General features: G+C 47.1%; 5 protein-coding genes across 5 annotated transcripts; 2 read left to right on the forward strand and 3 right to left on the reverse strand.

The window, feature by feature from the left end:
- Window positions 1–1,186: 1,186 nt before the first annotated feature.
- F4813DRAFT_384088 (uncharacterized protein) lies at window positions 1,187–3,568 on the forward strand (the record flags this gene model as incomplete). Its single annotated transcript, XM_049246025.1, has 5 exons — window positions 1,187–1,272; window positions 1,330–1,740; window positions 1,805–2,266; window positions 2,313–3,308; window positions 3,406–3,568. The coding sequence occupies 5 exons, from the start codon at window positions 1,187–1,189 to the stop codon at window positions 3,566–3,568; spliced, it is 2,118 nt and encodes a 705-aa protein (XP_049104470.1).
- Window positions 3,569–4,049: 481 nt separating this feature from the next.
- On the reverse strand, window positions 4,050–5,826 carry F4813DRAFT_11 (uncharacterized protein). The gene is made up of 3 exons (XM_049238501.1): window positions 4,623–5,826; window positions 4,397–4,551; window positions 4,050–4,293 (listed from the first exon to the last, which is right to left on the reverse strand). The coding sequence occupies exons 1-3, from the start codon at window positions 5,687–5,689 to the stop codon at window positions 4,088–4,090; spliced, it is 1,428 nt and encodes a 475-aa protein (XP_049104471.1). The 5' UTR covers window positions 5,690–5,826; the 3' UTR covers window positions 4,050–4,087.
- Window positions 5,827–6,359: 533 nt separating this feature from the next.
- On the reverse strand, window positions 6,360–7,349 carry F4813DRAFT_340881 (uncharacterized protein). The gene is made up of 2 exons (XM_049241247.1): window positions 7,157–7,349; window positions 6,360–7,098 (listed from the first exon to the last, which is right to left on the reverse strand). The coding sequence occupies exon 2, from the start codon at window positions 7,016–7,018 to the stop codon at window positions 6,671–6,673; it is 348 nt and encodes a 115-aa protein (XP_049104472.1). The 5' UTR covers window positions 7,019–7,098; window positions 7,157–7,349; the 3' UTR covers window positions 6,360–6,670.
- A 57-nt stretch (window positions 7,350–7,406) lies between these two features.
- On the forward strand, window positions 7,407–9,069 carry F4813DRAFT_340882 (ureidoglycolate hydrolase). Its single transcript, XM_049241248.1, has one exon. It carries the CDS (start codon window positions 7,681–7,683, stop codon window positions 8,476–8,478), a length of 798 nt encoding a protein of 265 aa, XP_049104473.1. The 5' UTR covers window positions 7,407–7,680; the 3' UTR covers window positions 8,479–9,069.
- A 256-nt stretch (window positions 9,070–9,325) lies between these two features.
- On the reverse strand, window positions 9,326–16,694 carry F4813DRAFT_394778 (uncharacterized protein; the record flags this gene model as incomplete). Its single annotated transcript, XM_049247607.1, has 13 exons — window positions 9,326–10,133; window positions 10,164–10,369; window positions 10,403–10,675; window positions 10,715–11,065; window positions 11,105–11,314; window positions 11,357–11,413; window positions 11,450–11,556; window positions 11,590–11,800; window positions 11,834–11,873; window positions 11,904–14,024; window positions 14,064–14,329; window positions 14,378–16,070; window positions 16,126–16,694. 13 exons carry the CDS (start codon window positions 16,692–16,694, stop codon window positions 9,326–9,328), a joined length of 6,912 nt encoding a protein of 2,303 aa, XP_049104474.1.
- Between the last annotated feature and the right edge of the window lie 497 nt (window positions 16,695–17,191).

A 17,191-nucleotide genomic window follows, 5' to 3' on the forward strand; every position in this document is an offset into this window, starting at 1 on the left:
TTAAAAGATTATATCGGGGATATGGTTTATTTATATGTATATATCTTTCTTTAATTATAATTTTAAAGATAAAGGTCCTTATGATTTATTATATAACCATTAATATTATATTTTATTTTTAAAGTTACGTTATAATAATATAATTATAAATTTTTAAATTAATTTTAAAAAAAAAGTTAAAAAAACAAAATGAAAAAGTTTTTATTAATAAGTTAAATAATATGTTTTTATTTTATAATTTAAATTTATAATGGCATTTTTAATTAAAGCGTGAAAGGGTTAATTTTTAAACTTTATATTAAATATTTATTTAATATAAGTTTTAAGCTAAAATGTTTTTTATAGTTTTAATTTGTTTGGTTAAAAGGTTTATTTCGAATATAAATTTAATTTTTGTTTTTTTATGAAAAAATAAGTGTTTTTAAGCCTTTTAAAATTAAGTGGTAGTATGGAAGTTATTATTAAAAAATGAGGGTGGGTAAAAAATAATATACGCGATTTTACGCGTTTATATTTTTAACGTTTATTTTTTTGCCCTACTGTACTATTTATTTAATTTTTGAGATTGTGAGACTTAATGGGTTACCAGGTATATGTAGTCTTTCATCAATGTTGCCGAACATACATGTATCTATTAATTGTCAAACAACTAATTTAATAATATTTAAATATTGAAGATTACTTATAATCAACAGCAAGACTTCCAATATTAATACTGTACGTGGTAGTTCTATACTCCTGTGGAAATGGTCTCGCCCCGACTATGTGGAATTCTCAACTATACGTAACATGGCTCGGCAACATCTTCTCAAGCAACTCAGACATAAATCTTAATGTAACCACCTATTTATAGGATATATATTCTTTCTCCAAGGTTGGCTAATTGGTAACGCAGCATCTAGAAGGCGAATTTTAGTCAGATCATTCATAGTTCGGCCTGCTGATCCTAGCTTGATTTATCCATCTCTCATATTGGCTTCCTGGGATGCTACCTTCTCGCATGCCGGCTATATCCTACTGTAGTATCAAGATAAATAACTGATAAACACTCCGTATATGTTGCCAGGGGCCGAGTCTTTTCGCAACATCAGTTAGATAATTGTATAGAGGACCTAGAGGGCGAATAGCTTATAAAATCGACCCTAAAGACGTAAGGCTAGCCATAAGCCATCCAAGAGGGACAATCATGTACTTATTACTTCTAGTCAGCCTGATTGCTCTGCAATTGGTCCTACCAGCGTGTAGTGTCCATGGAGATTCTGATATTAAACCGTAGGCAAGATCCTCGAACAAATACCAATCGTGTTCGATTCGCTAAGTCTGTCTTAGAGGAACAGCAAAACCGAACGAGTTTTCAAATGCACAGCTCCGAGCATTTACAAACCTGAACCGAGCGAGGAGCGTCTGGCAGAGTAAAAACGGCACGCATGCAATCGCAAGCCCATGCAAAGAGGGTTTCTTGAAACCCTCCTACAAACTTTCCGCCTTCCAGTTCAATAAAACGAGCATAGAGGCAGGTGAAAGGAGCATGGCACACTTCATCCTACACGATATTGCGAATAACGAGACGACTTCGTGTACGACACCCTATTTGCAGGATCCGAACAAGCCGATGTGGAATAACTGTGCTGGTGACAAGGATGAGGTAACCCCGAAGACCATATTCCAGTATATAGCTTCCGCTAGCGAGGTCGATATTAACCAAATGTGGATATGTGAAGTCGAAAACAAGACGCATCCGTAGGTCTCATAGTATGCCCCTTAAAAGGGATTCAACATAACGGAGAGTTAATCTATTTGGAAGTTTGCTTTATTTTTCATCAGCAAGGGCTGACCTTACCGGGCTTTTGGATTGCGTCGACGATCCGACACAGACAAGATGTACAGTTGCAGACGACAAGATATCTTCATTCGATGGAGACTATGTAACCCCGGTCTGGAACTCTGACACTATGGATATAATCCCACCTTCTGAAAAGGAAGTCCTAGACACGCCGTGGAATCCCACTCCGTGCATTGGCACGTCCTTCAGTTATCCTAACTGGGACGTGCAGAACGTTACTCACGAGAAAAGCGATGATGGGACGACTTTGACTTTCAGCTTGAGCAATCATGCCAATAACCAGTCGGTGGCGTGCACTGCTAAAGGGGGGGAGTGGTCTACCTGCGATAGTAATTCAACGGAAGTAAGGTTTACTGAAGAGACGAGTGAGCTCTCGATTAACCAAACATGGATTTGCAACGGAGGAGAAAAGTATCTGAAAGAGTGAGCCCGGCCGATCCCGGGGAAAGGCTTAAGCTAACTGCTCCAGCGTTACGTTCCGGGCTATTGGCACTGCGCCCGTCAAGATCGAATCTAACAAATCAACCTACATCAAAGGGTCACTAACCGAGCCGATCGAACTGAGTCCCAACGTCGCCCCCGAAGGTGTAAACTATCCCGGCTGCCTCGAAACCTCTGAGGCGCCTACTTGGATAGTAACTTCTTGGGTATGGAACGAGAGCTGGCGTAACGGATACAACACCGGAAACCTAACGGCAACCTTCCACAACCCCTCGACAGGCTTCAATCTAACATGCACCGGCGACGGCGAAGAACTCAACCGCGACGGACGGTACGGCCACGAGCGCTGGTGGGGCTGCGCCCTAGCACGCTCACCCTTCGAAGACTACCGCATCATCTCCTTGATCAAGCTAAACCCCCTGACGGGAGTCTTCTCCATAGACCAGAGATGGTACTGCAACGGGCACGACGACACCCCCCCAGCCAAGTTCCGAGCAGTCGGAGACGTAGACACGAGCCTAGAGTGCTCGTGGAACAACAACACCGCGACCAACACCTCCATCAAAACCTGCCACCAAACCTCGCTCCCCCTACCCGTCCACGGCGCCGTAACCGAGCGCACCGCGCTAGCCCCAAACGCCTTCTTCGAACTCCCCCCCCAAGGCTACAGCTGCACCATAGCCTCCGCGCTCTCGACGCAATGGCAGATGGGATTTTCTTCCGACTCGCTGTTCGCGGCGCCCACGTTTGGGGACTCGTTGACGACAAGCGTGCGGTTCGGCATCCAATTCGTAGCGATCGACGGGTACCGATCCGTCGAGTACGAGGGCTTGGAGACGACCCCGTATCTGCCGACGAGCGATCCCGCGCGCTGGTACGAGTGTAAGGATTATGTTGCGGGCGATGAGTCGTCGGATGCGTGGGCGCGCCAGTCCCTGGATTGCAAGTGGCAGCTTGATCTTGCGACTGGGTATATTGCGATTAACCATACGTGGTTCTGCGATGACAAGGACCCTGAGAATCCGTAAGTTTCGTCCGAGTCCCCCTTCGATTCCTTTTGTTTCCTCCAAGGTAAAAAAAAAAAAAAAAGCCTGTGTCTGGTGGCTGAAAATAAATTACAGAATTATCTTCACAGGCTCGGGGAGCAGATTCTACGACACCTCTTGCTACGTCTATCGCAGGGACGATGAGATCTCGTGTAACATAGTGGGGATGAACCCGCCGCCTATCTTACCGACATACTTGTCGTGGAAGAGTGTTCCAGCCGCGGAGTTAAGGGCTTAGGATTTGTAGGTGAGTATCGTATCACAGTGCTATTCGTAATAAAACACTGTATATCTTACCCCTATATATACCCCTATCTACTAAGATCGACCCGGAAGGGCGTAATTCATTTATAAAGTAGATAAGAACGTTTTGTGGTAGTAGTTAAGTGTGTTTTTATAGTACTGTTTACTCAGGAATTATCAAATGCAACGAAGCATAGCTTTTCTACCCCCAACGTTGAGAAAAAGGGGAGTAGAAAACAGAACAGGCGATTACTTATCGTGTGTCCGATCCAGAGTGGAAATGGCAATATATTTCTGCCTCTCCTTCCTGGTCATGTCCGTCGTAGTACCCGTAGAATATCGTCATTTTCATTCATCAAGAAATGCACTCTCGTTCGTGCAAAATAAAACATCGCATGCCACTTTTGTTTCCATCGTAGTAGTTGTTTTTCGCACTTAGTATATCCTCGACTCTCTTTCTCTCTCATTTAGTAATACACCAGCACCGTAATTATAGTGTAAAATGCCGCCGTATTTACTGCATGTAATACACAAACGGCCCCGTCGTGCCATTAACATAGTACTGTACCTGCGGGCTCGGGGCCGGCGGCGGCTGCGGCGCGGCGCCCACGATGTAGGCAGGCTCCGCGATGTACGCTTGCTCCGCTGTGTAGAACTGCGGGGGAGGGCTTGTCTGGTTGGCTAATGCACCGGCCCAGAAGGGCGATTGACTGGGGTAGCCTAGGTTGATGTCAGCTTGGTTCATTTATCGGTATATAAATGTCTACTAGGAGATAGGCTTAGAGAGAAGATTGTTGTCTTTCTAGGAGTTTATACCACGAACCTTGAGCACCAGGCGGTGGAGCAGGCACTGAAGGAGCTACCATCGGTGGGTTGACCCAGAGATAAGGCTGTTGCTGCTGCTGCTGTTGCTGTTGCTGGGGGTTGACATTCATATTACCAAAGGGGACAGTCTGGATATTGGCGGGTGTTGGAGTACTGTGCTAAAATTAGCCAGGTCTGTTTCTTGTTTTGTCTAGACGAGTTTCCCCTTGTAAAGAAGCACTCACCCGTTCAGGATAATGATAGGTCGACCACTAAAATTCGGTATGGCGGGACTAGCGCTGGGTCCGATCGGAGGAGCGATGTTTGATATGACGTGAGGAGGATTAAACGGGGGATACGCAGCAGCTGGGGGCTGCGCGGAAGCTGGAAAAGGGGGGAAAGCGGCGTTCTGGTTAGGGTCTGGTGCTGCAGCTGCAGCCGGAACCACAGGAGGAGTCGGGGGCGGACCACCAGGAGGTGGCGCAGCTGCAGCGATTGCAGGATCGGGTCCCGGTTGGGTCGGGTCGGACATCGGGACTTGAGGAGGTGAAGACGGCGGAAGATTTGCAGGTTGTTGGGACGTGGTACCGTCGGGATGCTGGACAGCGGCAATGTTTGAAAATCTAACCGAGCCTATTCTTGTCGTAGCGTTCGCGGACGCGGAAAGGTCGTTCATACTGTGAGTCGCCCCAAGAAGAGAATAAAAGACTGACACAGAGGACTCCGCAGTCACAGTATATGTTGTGGGAGTGTCGGTGGAACCTGAGGTATTAGAAGAAGATTGCGCCGATATGGGTGCACATCCAAGTGAATTAACCTCCGATCCAGCAGAAATCGTCGCAAAATTTGGAGGGGCCAAAATAGACGCGTCGACAGACGATCGATATGAGTCCTCACTGTCCACTAGTGTGCCAGATGAAGAATCGCTGGCTAGCGAACCGGGCGAGTTAGGAGAGGTAAGTACAGACGCGTTGGTTTCCGTTTGATGCGCTACCTGAGCACTATCTTCTGGCTCTTCTGGCTCTTCTGGCTCTTCTGGTTCAGGGGATGCAGGGGCATTCACATCTGTGTTAGGGGAAGGAGAAATAGTTGTATTTTCGGCCGGTTGGTTTGATTCGTTGTCGGCTGCTACAGTACCACTATGTCCCAGATTAAGAGGTGTAGAAGTAGAGTTATCAGTAGTTAGCTTGTCGGCACCGCTGGACTCCTGTGCAGCCGTCTCGCTTTCAGCATTATCAATTGCGTTGTTAGAGTCTTGTACAGATTCCTCATTCACATCTGTACAATTCATCGTATCGACGCAGCAGTACATACCTACCTACTGGGTAGATATCTAAATGATAAAATTGTGATAATGACCCGTGATACAACGAGACCAGAGATATAACATACTATTCAATAATAGTACCCCTATATATTCTATCTCCACACCGCATTGAAAATATTTTAGACCAATTGTAAAGCTGTTGCTTATTTTATTGGAGGATATAAGCAAGTGTTTGAGTGAGTAGCACACTGGGTAGATAGAATATTCAAATGATAACTTCGAGGAGTCGGGGTAACATAATGACTGAGATGAACTTCATTTGGAGGTGATTGGTCTCTTCTGATCTAGGAAGATGGGATCAAATTGACCAAAACCGAACCACATAATTCTCGCAGCTACGTAAGAAAAAGGTATAACCCTATAAGAAGTGAAAATTAGCAAAGGCAACGGTGTAACAACTGACCATGTTTAAGTAGCTTTAAGTACCTATTGCTATCAGGGTCTGGGTATGTATATTACCTCCTTGTCTTTGAGTCAGACGGTCTAGGTACTACCAAGGTAGTAACCAAAGCAAACAAGAGAAGAATACATCTACTCACCTGTCCTATGTCCTTACATGTATTAAAGATTTATACCTTTGATCTCATTGTAATGAGCACCGTAGTTCCCACATGACATACATATTCAATTTTCACGCATCAACTAATTTGATCTGGAAATTCGATAGATTCTCAGCTTCATAACCTGGGCCACGCGGAATACCTAGCGTACCTAAATATTTAAAGTGGCTCGTCACTGCGGAGAGCTTACATCGTAAGGTTATAAGCACCTAACCTATCAATGAGACGAACAATCCCTCAGGAGGCTTTCTTGTGATGTAAATTGTAACGCTGAATAAACCCCCAAACCAATTTCTTGTTCCGTATATATGGCATTGCTCCGCTCAATAGGAAAACATAATGATCGGATAAATAGGGGTATGATGATCGTATGTTCGCAAGATAGAGAAATGTCTAGGTTATAAGTTCACGAATATGCCACCTTCGTAGGATGGATCCTCGGCTGTACAGCGGGAGCCAGAACCGGCTCAGGGGCATAGTAGCCCCTTAATTCCTGGGACGGGTTTGGTGGAAGCATCGCCCGAGGTCCTGGAGGCGAGTAATATCCAGCCAATTCCGGGTTATCGAGGACTGTTGTGGCACGGCCCAGCTGTGACAGGGGTGATGTGACAACAGTAGGAGCCACCGAACTTGCGATGGAGGACCTCGGAGAGAATTCGACTCCTCGTAGTCCATCATCTCCAGCCGGCCTTGGGGCAGGCCTTGGTCCGATGCGGAATAAACCACACAGGTAGGACCTTGACTCATTCGCCATTTGACTTATTCCCAGCGCCGATTTAATTCCACCATTCAATAGGTACGAAATAGGTACGAAGTACACAAGTAATAACTAGCCTAGATCCTTGTTAGTTTTAGTGCCCTAGGTATGTACTAGAGTTAAGAAGAAACTCACAAAACACGCTACACGAGCACGAATAACGAGCGACAAACAAGATGGATGGAATTGAAATGGACTAGTTAGAAGATCTTAAGAGTAAAGCAAACTCATTTGGAAGGAAGAAAAAAAAGGATGTCGCAACTGTAGGCAAACACCAACCTAGAAGACAACTCTAGCTCTTGATTGGACGGCACTTAGACCCACCCGACAAGGCAATTTCTCTTAATTGTTAGTAGGTAGCTGATATATGTAATCGCAGTTGTTGTACCACTAAAATACCTACTAACAATTCAATTTCCCTCTCTGCATTAAACAAACCTATACCCACCCGTGCCACCGCCCCCAATCTCGAACAAGTACCTCCTATATTCACATGCTTCCCCCACCTTACCTCAGCTCTCATCTCCAAACATCCTTGCGCAGAATCAAAGAGGGAATGAATAAAATAAAATAATCAATAACTACCTACCTATCTACCTACCTACCTTAGTAACTAATAAAAACAATTCCATCAAACCTCCTCTTAGCCCATTGTAAAAATGCTCATCCGCACCCTCCCCCTCCCCACCCCCCTCACAATCCCAACCGAGCCCCTAACCCCCAGCTCCTTCGCCCCCTTCGGCGCCGTCCTCACCAACCCAGCCCCCGACCTCCGGCCCTCCGCAGCCGCTTCTTCTTCTTCCCTCCTGCCCCAAGGCTACGGCGCCGTGTCCGCCAACCAGGGCACCGCCATCCAGTACCGGGGCTTGGCGCCGCCGCTGCGCGACCTGTATGCCCAGGCTCCGAGCGGCAAGGGGGCCACGCCGCGGACCACTATGTTTGTGTGCGGGGCGCGGGAGTTGGAGTCTGAGTCTGGAAGGGAGGATGGTGCTGGTGCCGGTAGCAACAGCGCGGGCCTGTTCACCGTGCAGGTCCTCGAGCGCCACCCCTTCACCACGCAGACTTTCATCCCTCTCACCACTTCCTCTTCCTCCTCACCAGTCCAATACCTAGTCATCGTAGCGCCGACGCTGCCCCCCGCCGCCGCAGACAACGCCCTCCCCGTCCCCGAAGACACACACGCCAAGCTCCCGGGCCCCGGCATGCCGGACCTAAGCCGCATCCGCGCGTTCCTGGCGACGGGCTCGCAGGCCGTGACTTACGGCGCGGGGACCTGGCACGCGCCGATGGCAGCGCTCGGCGCGCCTGGCTCCGCGGTCGATTTCGTCGTCGTGCAGTTTGCCAACGACGAGCCGGTCGAGGATTGCCAGGAGGTGGCTCTCGAGGGAGCGGGGGAGGATGGCCCGAGGATAAGGGTGAGGGTGCTGGGGCGGAAGGGGGAGGTTTCGAAACTATAGGAGGGGAGTAAGGGTTGGGAAGTTTGGGGGGGCTTGGAAGGGGGAGCGGGGGTATGGGTATGTGACCCTAAGATGCCTACCTGATGCATGTATGTTATTACTACCCTATTTAGTACGGAGAAGAGGGTTAGAATGTTAGTTACCAGTCTTTGTTAAGACTCTAATAGCTACCTAAGTACTTAAATAATCATCTATGCAAGAGGTGCCTTATTTTAGACACCATCTCACCGTACCGGTCTCAGGGGCAAGGAACCTAGACGCCCCTATTTCAGAGGTATTCCCATCTACGAAGCATATCACATCGGAATTCAAGCACGCATTCTACGCCGTCATTTCTTAGGAAATGCCAATTGATTAGGAAGCTAAGTAGCTAAAACAGTCTGATGAGTAATTAAAAGGAGGCTACTCCCCAAGTCCAAAAATAAAACAGTCCATAATTGCCTGTACGTGCGATCGTGATGTCCCTCTTGTCTGTTCGGCGTCGCAGTATGGTTCGTGGAGTGGAGAGCGTAGTAAAGAAACAGAAGATAGGAAACCGATCCGTGCTCAAAGTTGCAAAATTAGTCGTAGTAGTTGCTTTTTTTTTTTTTTGTATTTTCTTGTTTTACTCCTTTTTTTTCTGGTTTCTGGGTCGTTTTCTGTTCGCGTTTCTGTCTCAAGCGGATAAATCATCGCAATCTTTTCGTCCTTCGTACGTGATCGTACAGGCAAGATAGCTTCACTAGCTATCTATAATTCATTCCTTCCTTCTCCTTTCCTGAGTTACTAGTTAGTTTGACTGATATTATTGAAACGGATTTAATAAGGAGCGTAGGAACATATTGGACTTACCTTTCGTAGTCAAGAACTAGTACTCGATCCCTACTGTGGTCAGCCAATTCTGCTCATTCATGGCTTTCCAGATATCCTGGGTGGTCAGGTTGGATCTAATCCTCTCTTCTCCACCCAAGTTGTCCAAGTCGGACATGGTGATGTCGGGATCATCATTATCAGACTGATAAATGTCGGGATCGTCATTGTCAGACTGAGAAATGTCGGACGCATCGGTCATGGAGATATCCTCGTCAGTACGAGCAAGACTACGATCCTTCATCCCATTGCCCACCGGCGGGGCGGGTCGCAATCTGCCAATGGCTTTTCCGGGGCGAACAAGGACGTGACTCTGTGTTCGTAACTCCAAGATGTCGACCTCTATGGTATTGGCGGTGACGAAGTGGTAAACCTGCACCGTCTTCTTCTGTCCATAACGAACGCATCTGCCTACCGCTTGCTTCATACAGGAATCGTAGCTCTCCTGTAGATCTGTCACAAAGGGGCTTATGAACATGACATGATTGGCATATTGAAAGTTGGAGCCTGCGGACGTAACATCGTTGATCTGCAAGATTCGAATCTTAGGATGCTTTATACTGTCTCCAAACCGCTTCTTCCAGCCCTCGATCTTTGCTCTTAATTTTTCATCACTCTCTTCGTTCGACCATTGAAGGCCACGCTCGTCGCATCGATTTCGAAGGGCCTCTTCTTTCAATTTATCCAATTTGTCAATAGGCCTCATTTCATCGTTCATTTTGCCATGAGTCTTCAGTTCGGCAGGAGTGATGTGAAAAAATCCAATTCCATTTTTTCTCAGGGTATGCTTGAGTTCTTCGAGCTGGCTGTCGTATTGAAAGAACACAAGACCAAACTCATCAGCAGGAATTGCTTTGGCTGTGTTGGCCAACATCTGGAACTTGGAGCTGATTTTAGGGCATGGGGCATCCTTCTGCGTGCCAACACCGAGGTCGAGACTCCGCTGAGAGTTGTTGACCCTCTTCAATGACATAGTTGCGTCTTTCAGCAAAGATAAGCAGCGCTCACCGTCATCTCCGCCACAATGAACTGAGTTGAGATGCTTTTTGCAAAGTAGGTGGCCACATTCGGAAACGATGTGTAGGTCTTTTCTGGGCACCATTTGTCCGCAAAGATCGCAGTTCATTTCCTTCTCATCCGACGTGAGATTCTTGGTAAGTCGCTCTTGTTTGATGGCATAAATGACTTTCTCAAAAGTCTTGCGCAACTCAACCGACGTGTTGCTCACATCATTTCCAGTGAACGTATACTTCCCACCTCGAATCGTGACCGATCCACTGAATTTGGGATACCTATAAACAATCATCGCCCCGCATTTGAGGTATCCAACATAACTGGATTCTTCGAGCTCTCCATTTATATGAGATCTCAAGAGATCTGTGAGAACGGGCTTCGTAACACTGGTATTGAAAGAGATACCTGCGGCACGGCATAGGCTTTCAAGGAGTGCCTTGGTTTTGGCTTGATCTACTTGTTCGTGTGTCATCTTCGTCTTTAGCGATTTCATAGTCTCCTTTGGTCTCATATATTGATCTTGGCCGTCTTCGATAAGTTCTCTTAGAGCGGCTTTCACATTACCCCCCATCAGATCCATACCTTCGCCATTGTTGACGCGACTCAGGTCCTGTAGCAGAGCAGTAGCTTCTTGTTCGTCTATGTCTTTGAGATCACCGGGATCCAAGTGGTAATAGTCAATCCAGGTGTTTGACGTCAATGTATTGAGAGCATTAAAAAATGCCTCTTCGCTCATGCAGAAGTTAGGGTGGCTGGTTTCGACAAACTTCACCATTTCTTCATATTGCATTCCCTCCTTGGTGACGATTTCGCGTGATAGCTCACGCCAGGCATCAAGTCCACCACAGTTGGCAAGATCTTTCCTCCAGATATCCCTAAGAAGCATATAGATATCGATTGTGGCATTTCTACCGTTGACGAAACTCCTTTCCTTTTCATTATCCCAGACACGCTTGGAGAGCCAGATAGCTTTCTCGGCTGTGATTCTGAAAACCCGAAGGGCATTGAGGCGCACAGAACGTCGCTGTTCTATAAGAGATGACGTGGAAGCTTCTTCCCTGTGCCAGTTACCCTGAGAAGAGCGGTGAATTAATGCTCTGGTGGCGACTTGCTTCCCCTCCGCACCCCATTCGTCACCGACGAGAGGTTGTAAGAAGACACGCGATTCCCTTGGCAGTATATTCGCGTCAAAGTTATGAGCCCGCAGATCTTGCTCTAGGTCGTGATAGTGGACGAATTCGTAAGGACTCATCTCGCATACCACAACTTTTTCTTCGACCTCAATTCCACCAGAAAGATCTTGGTCGAGGGGATTAGAAGTTGCGAAATGCTGCAGGAACTTCATTCCCTGTTGGTGTCTCTCACGGATGGTCTGATCCGATGAGAACTTGAGAATCTGTAGATCTTCCGCGTTACTTCTATCCTCCAACTCCGGGCCATACGTGATCCGAGGCATCCCCTGTCGTTGGTGAATTGGACGTGCAACGTGAACGTTAAAGTGCTTCGCGGTATAGCATACAGCTGCTAAGTCTCTAGTAGGTGGCGTTGCCGATAGAACCCACTTCGAATTGGCTCGCGAGTTGGCGACGAAAAGGGTTGATGCAAATCCTTCGTACGAGAATTCGTCGTACACTACTCGAGCGAAGGTAAAAGCTTCTAATACGTGAGTGAAATTTGCTGGCATGGACGAGAACTTTTCACCTCCTTGCTTGGAGTATGGTTGCGGGATCATCTGCCAAGGCGAGTCAAACCTTTGAGAAGCCTCTGGCTGCAATGGAACAGCCGAGTTTATAACCGAACTTTCATAGTCCTTTGAGAAGTCCTGATATACCTTTCTATGCGCATTTCGGCGGCCCTCAATTTCATGATACAGGGCCATGAGCTTTCCAGCATCAAAGTAGTTTGATGTGCCCAATCTCAACAGCTTTCCGGCATAGTCCCCAGCTGCAGACGCAGCGTCCTCATACCAATCTTCAAAGGTGCGAGACTGCAGGGGAACAGCGCTGGAACCCTTTCTGAAATTCTCCTTAACGCAGGGTGGATCAAGAGATCCTGCCAACTTAGCAAGGTTTTGGTAATATTCAATTCTTGCAATGCATTCAACATTCACAATAATAAGCCTCGCATTTTGAAGCTGCTTAAGGACACTCCAAGATGCGTCGTCCTTCAGATCGCCGGGTACCTTAATTTTGACTACTTCCGTAGACTCGATAGGGAGAAATTTCCACGCTTCATCAGCCCACTGGTCGACTAGATGTGAAGGTACCAACACAAGACTGGCATTTAGATGTATACGGCACGGATTCACGGCAGTACGTAGACTTAAAGACATTGTTCTGTCAAACTCCTCTTGGCAATGCATGAGTGCCAACATAATGATAGTCTTGCCGTAGCCGACGTCGTCCGCAAGTATGCCGCCGCTATGACAAGCTTTGCGTTCAGCACAACCAATAAGCCGGAGCTTAAGATCAGGCACAATTTCCTCTTCGATCTCTCGTTCTGTGAATTCTGGCTCACCTGACTCACGCCAAAGTGTCCAACAGAGAGATCGCGACTGGGACTCGCTCAGCTTCGTTCGGAACGATTGCATTTTAATATTAACGAAAAAAGGAGGCGGAAACCCTGCTAAGCTTTTTAACGACTCCCGGAATGGCACGAAGCTGTGCTTCCCAGATCCAGAATTCACTTGCATATTCTCAGACAGGATAGCATTGCGCTCGATCCGGGTATATGCAGTTACTCTGGCGCTATCGTTTCTAGTCGATGGCAGATATGCCGCTGCTATACGCCCAAGAGTCTTATGATTGATTAAGTATTGTACCACGGTGACGAACTGGTCTTTGTATACCAACTTGTCTTTGTATACCAACTTGTCTTGATACCCCAATTGTACGTCTTGCAACAAGGTTGGGTGAACCTTTACCCTTGCTTCGAAGAGGGGGATCTGTTTCTTCGCGTGGCTTTCGAATGCTGCCATCGCATCAGAATGGTGGTGTTGGATCCATCTAGTACCGACTTTGCGTTTGGCACCAGCTTTAAACCAGACTTTGAGCCATTGGGCTCGCGGTAGCTGTCCAAAGGGGGAGTCCCGGACATCAACTCTAGTCCTCCAATCGTGAAGTTCCTTAATCCAGGAGTCGATGTCTACCATCTCAAAGTTGACCTCGAGACATCCAAGGCTTGCAAGCTTGACGTTAATATGGGAAACAAAATCATGAAATTGAGGAAGCTCAAGTTTTTCAACCGTGACCCAATTTCCTGTAGTTCCGCTAAGAGACTCATATTTACCGATGATCCCATATTGATCGCAATGTTTATCTTTCGTGAACAGTGCTTCGGCTATAGCCTGCTGTTCCGGGTCTTCTTCGCGAATGATGAAGCGCTTTGAATTAGGAACCTTGAAACACTCTAGGCGTTTGTGGCCTGCAATAGTGGAGGAGATCCCGTGGTTTATGGCCTGTGAGCTCACCCAAAATCCATCCACTCGGGCATCGAGGGTTCTTATACCTGGGTCCAGCTTCTGGAGGTCCACACAGGCCTTGAACTTAAGTAGGACCTCCTGGTATTCATGAGATTCCAATAGACGACACTCTTCTGAGATGATATAACCATCTCGATCAGGTGTTCCAGTTCTGGGAGATTCCTTGAAGAGAAATAACTTCCTCCCATCATGAACATGGAGACTATTCTCAGGGGCGTCACAGTCGGGTTGGTGGTAATACTTCCCATAAGCTGCATATAACTCTTTCTGCAGCTCCAGCGGAAGTGTAAAAGCGTTTTCTACATTCATCCCCATGATCTGTAGAGTACCACCAGTCTTCATGATTTCCACTTCGAGCCGTTCTGATTTGAAACGCCAAAATTTCCAAGAATCAGGCGTGGGAAGGATACTATGGGCGCCTTTATGGATCGTGGCCTTTGCGACGGGTTGGCCTAGCCGAATATGGTCCAAACCCAACTTCTCTCGAAACTCTTCCCCATATGCACTCTACGCATCGAGGTACAAGTACCAAGTTATTCCTGTCTCCGACAACACTGCTCGAAGTTCGAATCCCTTTTTGTCGACGTAACAGACGGTCACTACCTCTGTGACATGGGTACTCTGGTAGTAGAGTGTTGTACGTGAGAGATGTTTCATAATGGAAGAATATGCTGTGATGGATGTCCTTGGAGCATATTTAGTCGGTACCTGGTACTCTACGGTGACTAGATCCGTAATTACGCTCGGTAAGAATTGCATGACTTCTTGCTCTACTTCTCCTAGGAGTAAGAAGTTTGAGGGCCGCTTTGTGGGGGCGAAACGATGTGGCGGATTTCCAGCGCACCATTTGCAGCGAATGGTGGAACATATTGTACATTCCAGGAAATCATCAGTGCTATACTTCGCCGATCCATTACAAAAGCAATATCTTCGGCATCTTTCCAAGAGTTCTGTTAAGGATGACATCTGAAAAGATCGAACAGTCGTTGTGCTGAAGCTTGGAAATTCTTCCAATTTAGAATCTATGACCTGTCGATCGATTTTCGCCTTCGCCCGGGTCTTCTTCAGAGGCAGAGGAAATATGCTATTCAGACCGCAACTTTCTTGGATCGCTCTCAAGACGGCCAGCATAGCGGTACCAACCACTGTCGTGCTCATCGCATTGCCAGCGAGACCCCGAAGATCTTCCTGGGTCTCAGCTGCGAATTCGAGCCGATTGAGTGGTAGTCCTTGTAAGCCTAGCATCTCAAAACCAGAGAGAATTCTGCACTGGTCTGTTACCCAATGTATACCATTAGGAGTGATACACCCAGTTATTCCAAACGGAGTGTTGATATGGGTTCGGTCTACATTCTGGCTGAGATCATGGATACGGTTCTTGAACCTCGAGTCATACCCTTTTTTCAACGCTCGCAAGTGATTGATGTCGATGCAATCTAGAACTCGTTTCGGTTGTGTGAGAGTCACAAGTCGATCCATACGATCATAAAGCTGCCCTGGTTGGGTCAAACTCCAATTTGTGAGCGGATGAGATTCGCCAAGCCCTTCTTTTTCGCGGACCAGTAGATGACGAGCCTTGCTGCGTTCCCAGTCGGCGGTCTTCGAGGGTGGAGCTAATGCCTTCTCCGAGTCGTCTTGGCGGGCTCGCTCGGTCATCGGGTGAGCCGAAGGAAGTAACCACGAATTTATAGGGGTAGATGCGCGTCTCACAAGATCCGTAGTCATCAAACGAGACCATCGTTCGATAATGACGTCTGCGATCTTGCCCTTAAAAACGTCCCTATCAACTGCAACAAGATAACCGCGGGTACGAGTTTGAGGGATGTAATAGTTCTTCGTGTCTGCCTTAACGAAGGCAGCTTTGTATCCGACAAAAGGGAACCATATGTCTGCGGTGTTCTTCCAGGGAGCTCCCATGACATTCTCTAGGATAACAACCTTAGGTCGTCGATCCTTTACATACTTGAGCATCGAAAAGAATGTCTGACCCGAAGTACCCATGTCGTTTATGTTCACGAGAAGGCGGTTGAATCCGTCATTCATCACTTCAAAATGCGATTTTCTGTAACCATTTCCTCCACCATTTTTCTCCACGTACTCCATTAGATTCTTCCCAGTCGTAATGACATACTGGGTGTAGTCCTTATGTTTCTGCGAGTTGAGCGTGGAAAAGTCCAGACAAGAACAACCTGCAATAAGAAGATCGATGTCCCCGGGGATCTTTTCCATTGCACCCATTGCAGTAGGCCTAGGTGTACTATTAGCTTTGTGGATAACCGCTTATGAGGGGCAAATAGACTTACGCTTTGAGGTCTTTAGGTTCGATGAAATCTCGAACATCTTTGAATATGATAGCCCCTTCGGTGTTTCGCGCGATATATGCCTGTTTGACCGGTTCGATTTCAGCGCTGAAGATATGAGAAAACTTCAAGAACTGTCTTCCGAGTTGCATTCGATCAAATGATTCTTCAAGCATCTTTAACGCAAATATCGGAGCTTCCGTGCCAGAACACATGGTTGCGACCCGAAGATGAATTTGGCTATTACCATTGAGCAACTCATGCGATCGGCGTGCAATGTCTTGAAAAGCAACATAGACATTCGAAACTGGAGGTAAGCTTTGATCCAACCCATTACTGGGATCGGAACAAGTATCCTCGTCTTCATAATATTCTTCATTTTCAGAATCCTCAAAATCGTCAGGAACCTCGGGAACATAGAGCTTTTTTGCAACTTTCTGCCGCTTCCCTCGGCCACCATCTTGGTCCTGGCTAGGACTTACTCCTTCAGGAGGGTCTTCATTGGCGCGTTTTCGCGCCCGGGAGCTGCTGGCAGCCACTTGAAGTGGCGCGCCAGAGCGTTTCGGCGGCATAGCCACGGGTGTAAATCAACGTTAATGAAGGTGCGGTGTTTATAAGCGTAGTAAAGGATAAGGAAGATGTGCTAGTGTTCAGTTCGAACGCGGTAGGGGGAAAGTTCGCCTCGGGCGGAGGTTTTTGAGAAGGCAACGCGTAGAGGTGATGGCAGTGAAGGGAAAGGTGATGATAGTCTGAGTTTGCAAAGCACGATTCGCAATTTGTGAAGGGGGTTGATGGAATCAATGTGCTGTTGCAAACCTAAACTTAGATGTGCGAGTATGAGAAAAGGTGAAGTGGAAGAGGAGAGGTTTTGGAGAATTGGTGATGGTGGTAAGATGGATGTATTTGTTTTGGAATTAGACAGCAGCAGTGGCTGAAATTTAAGGGCAGAACTAGGGCAGGCAGGAAAGAATGTTGCACACTTGACTAGAAACCTTAGGTCTCTAGGGTTACAGCTTTGTGTACTTACCCTACTCCACAACCCTAAGGCCTAGCTGCGCGGTCATAGCTT

Source organism: Daldinia decipiens, assembly GCF_022478715.1.
Source record: "Daldinia decipiens strain CBS 113046 unplaced genomic scaffold F4813scaffold_1, whole genome shotgun sequence".
NCBI classification, from domain to species: Eukaryota; Fungi; Ascomycota; class Sordariomycetes; order Xylariales; family Hypoxylaceae; genus Daldinia; species Daldinia decipiens.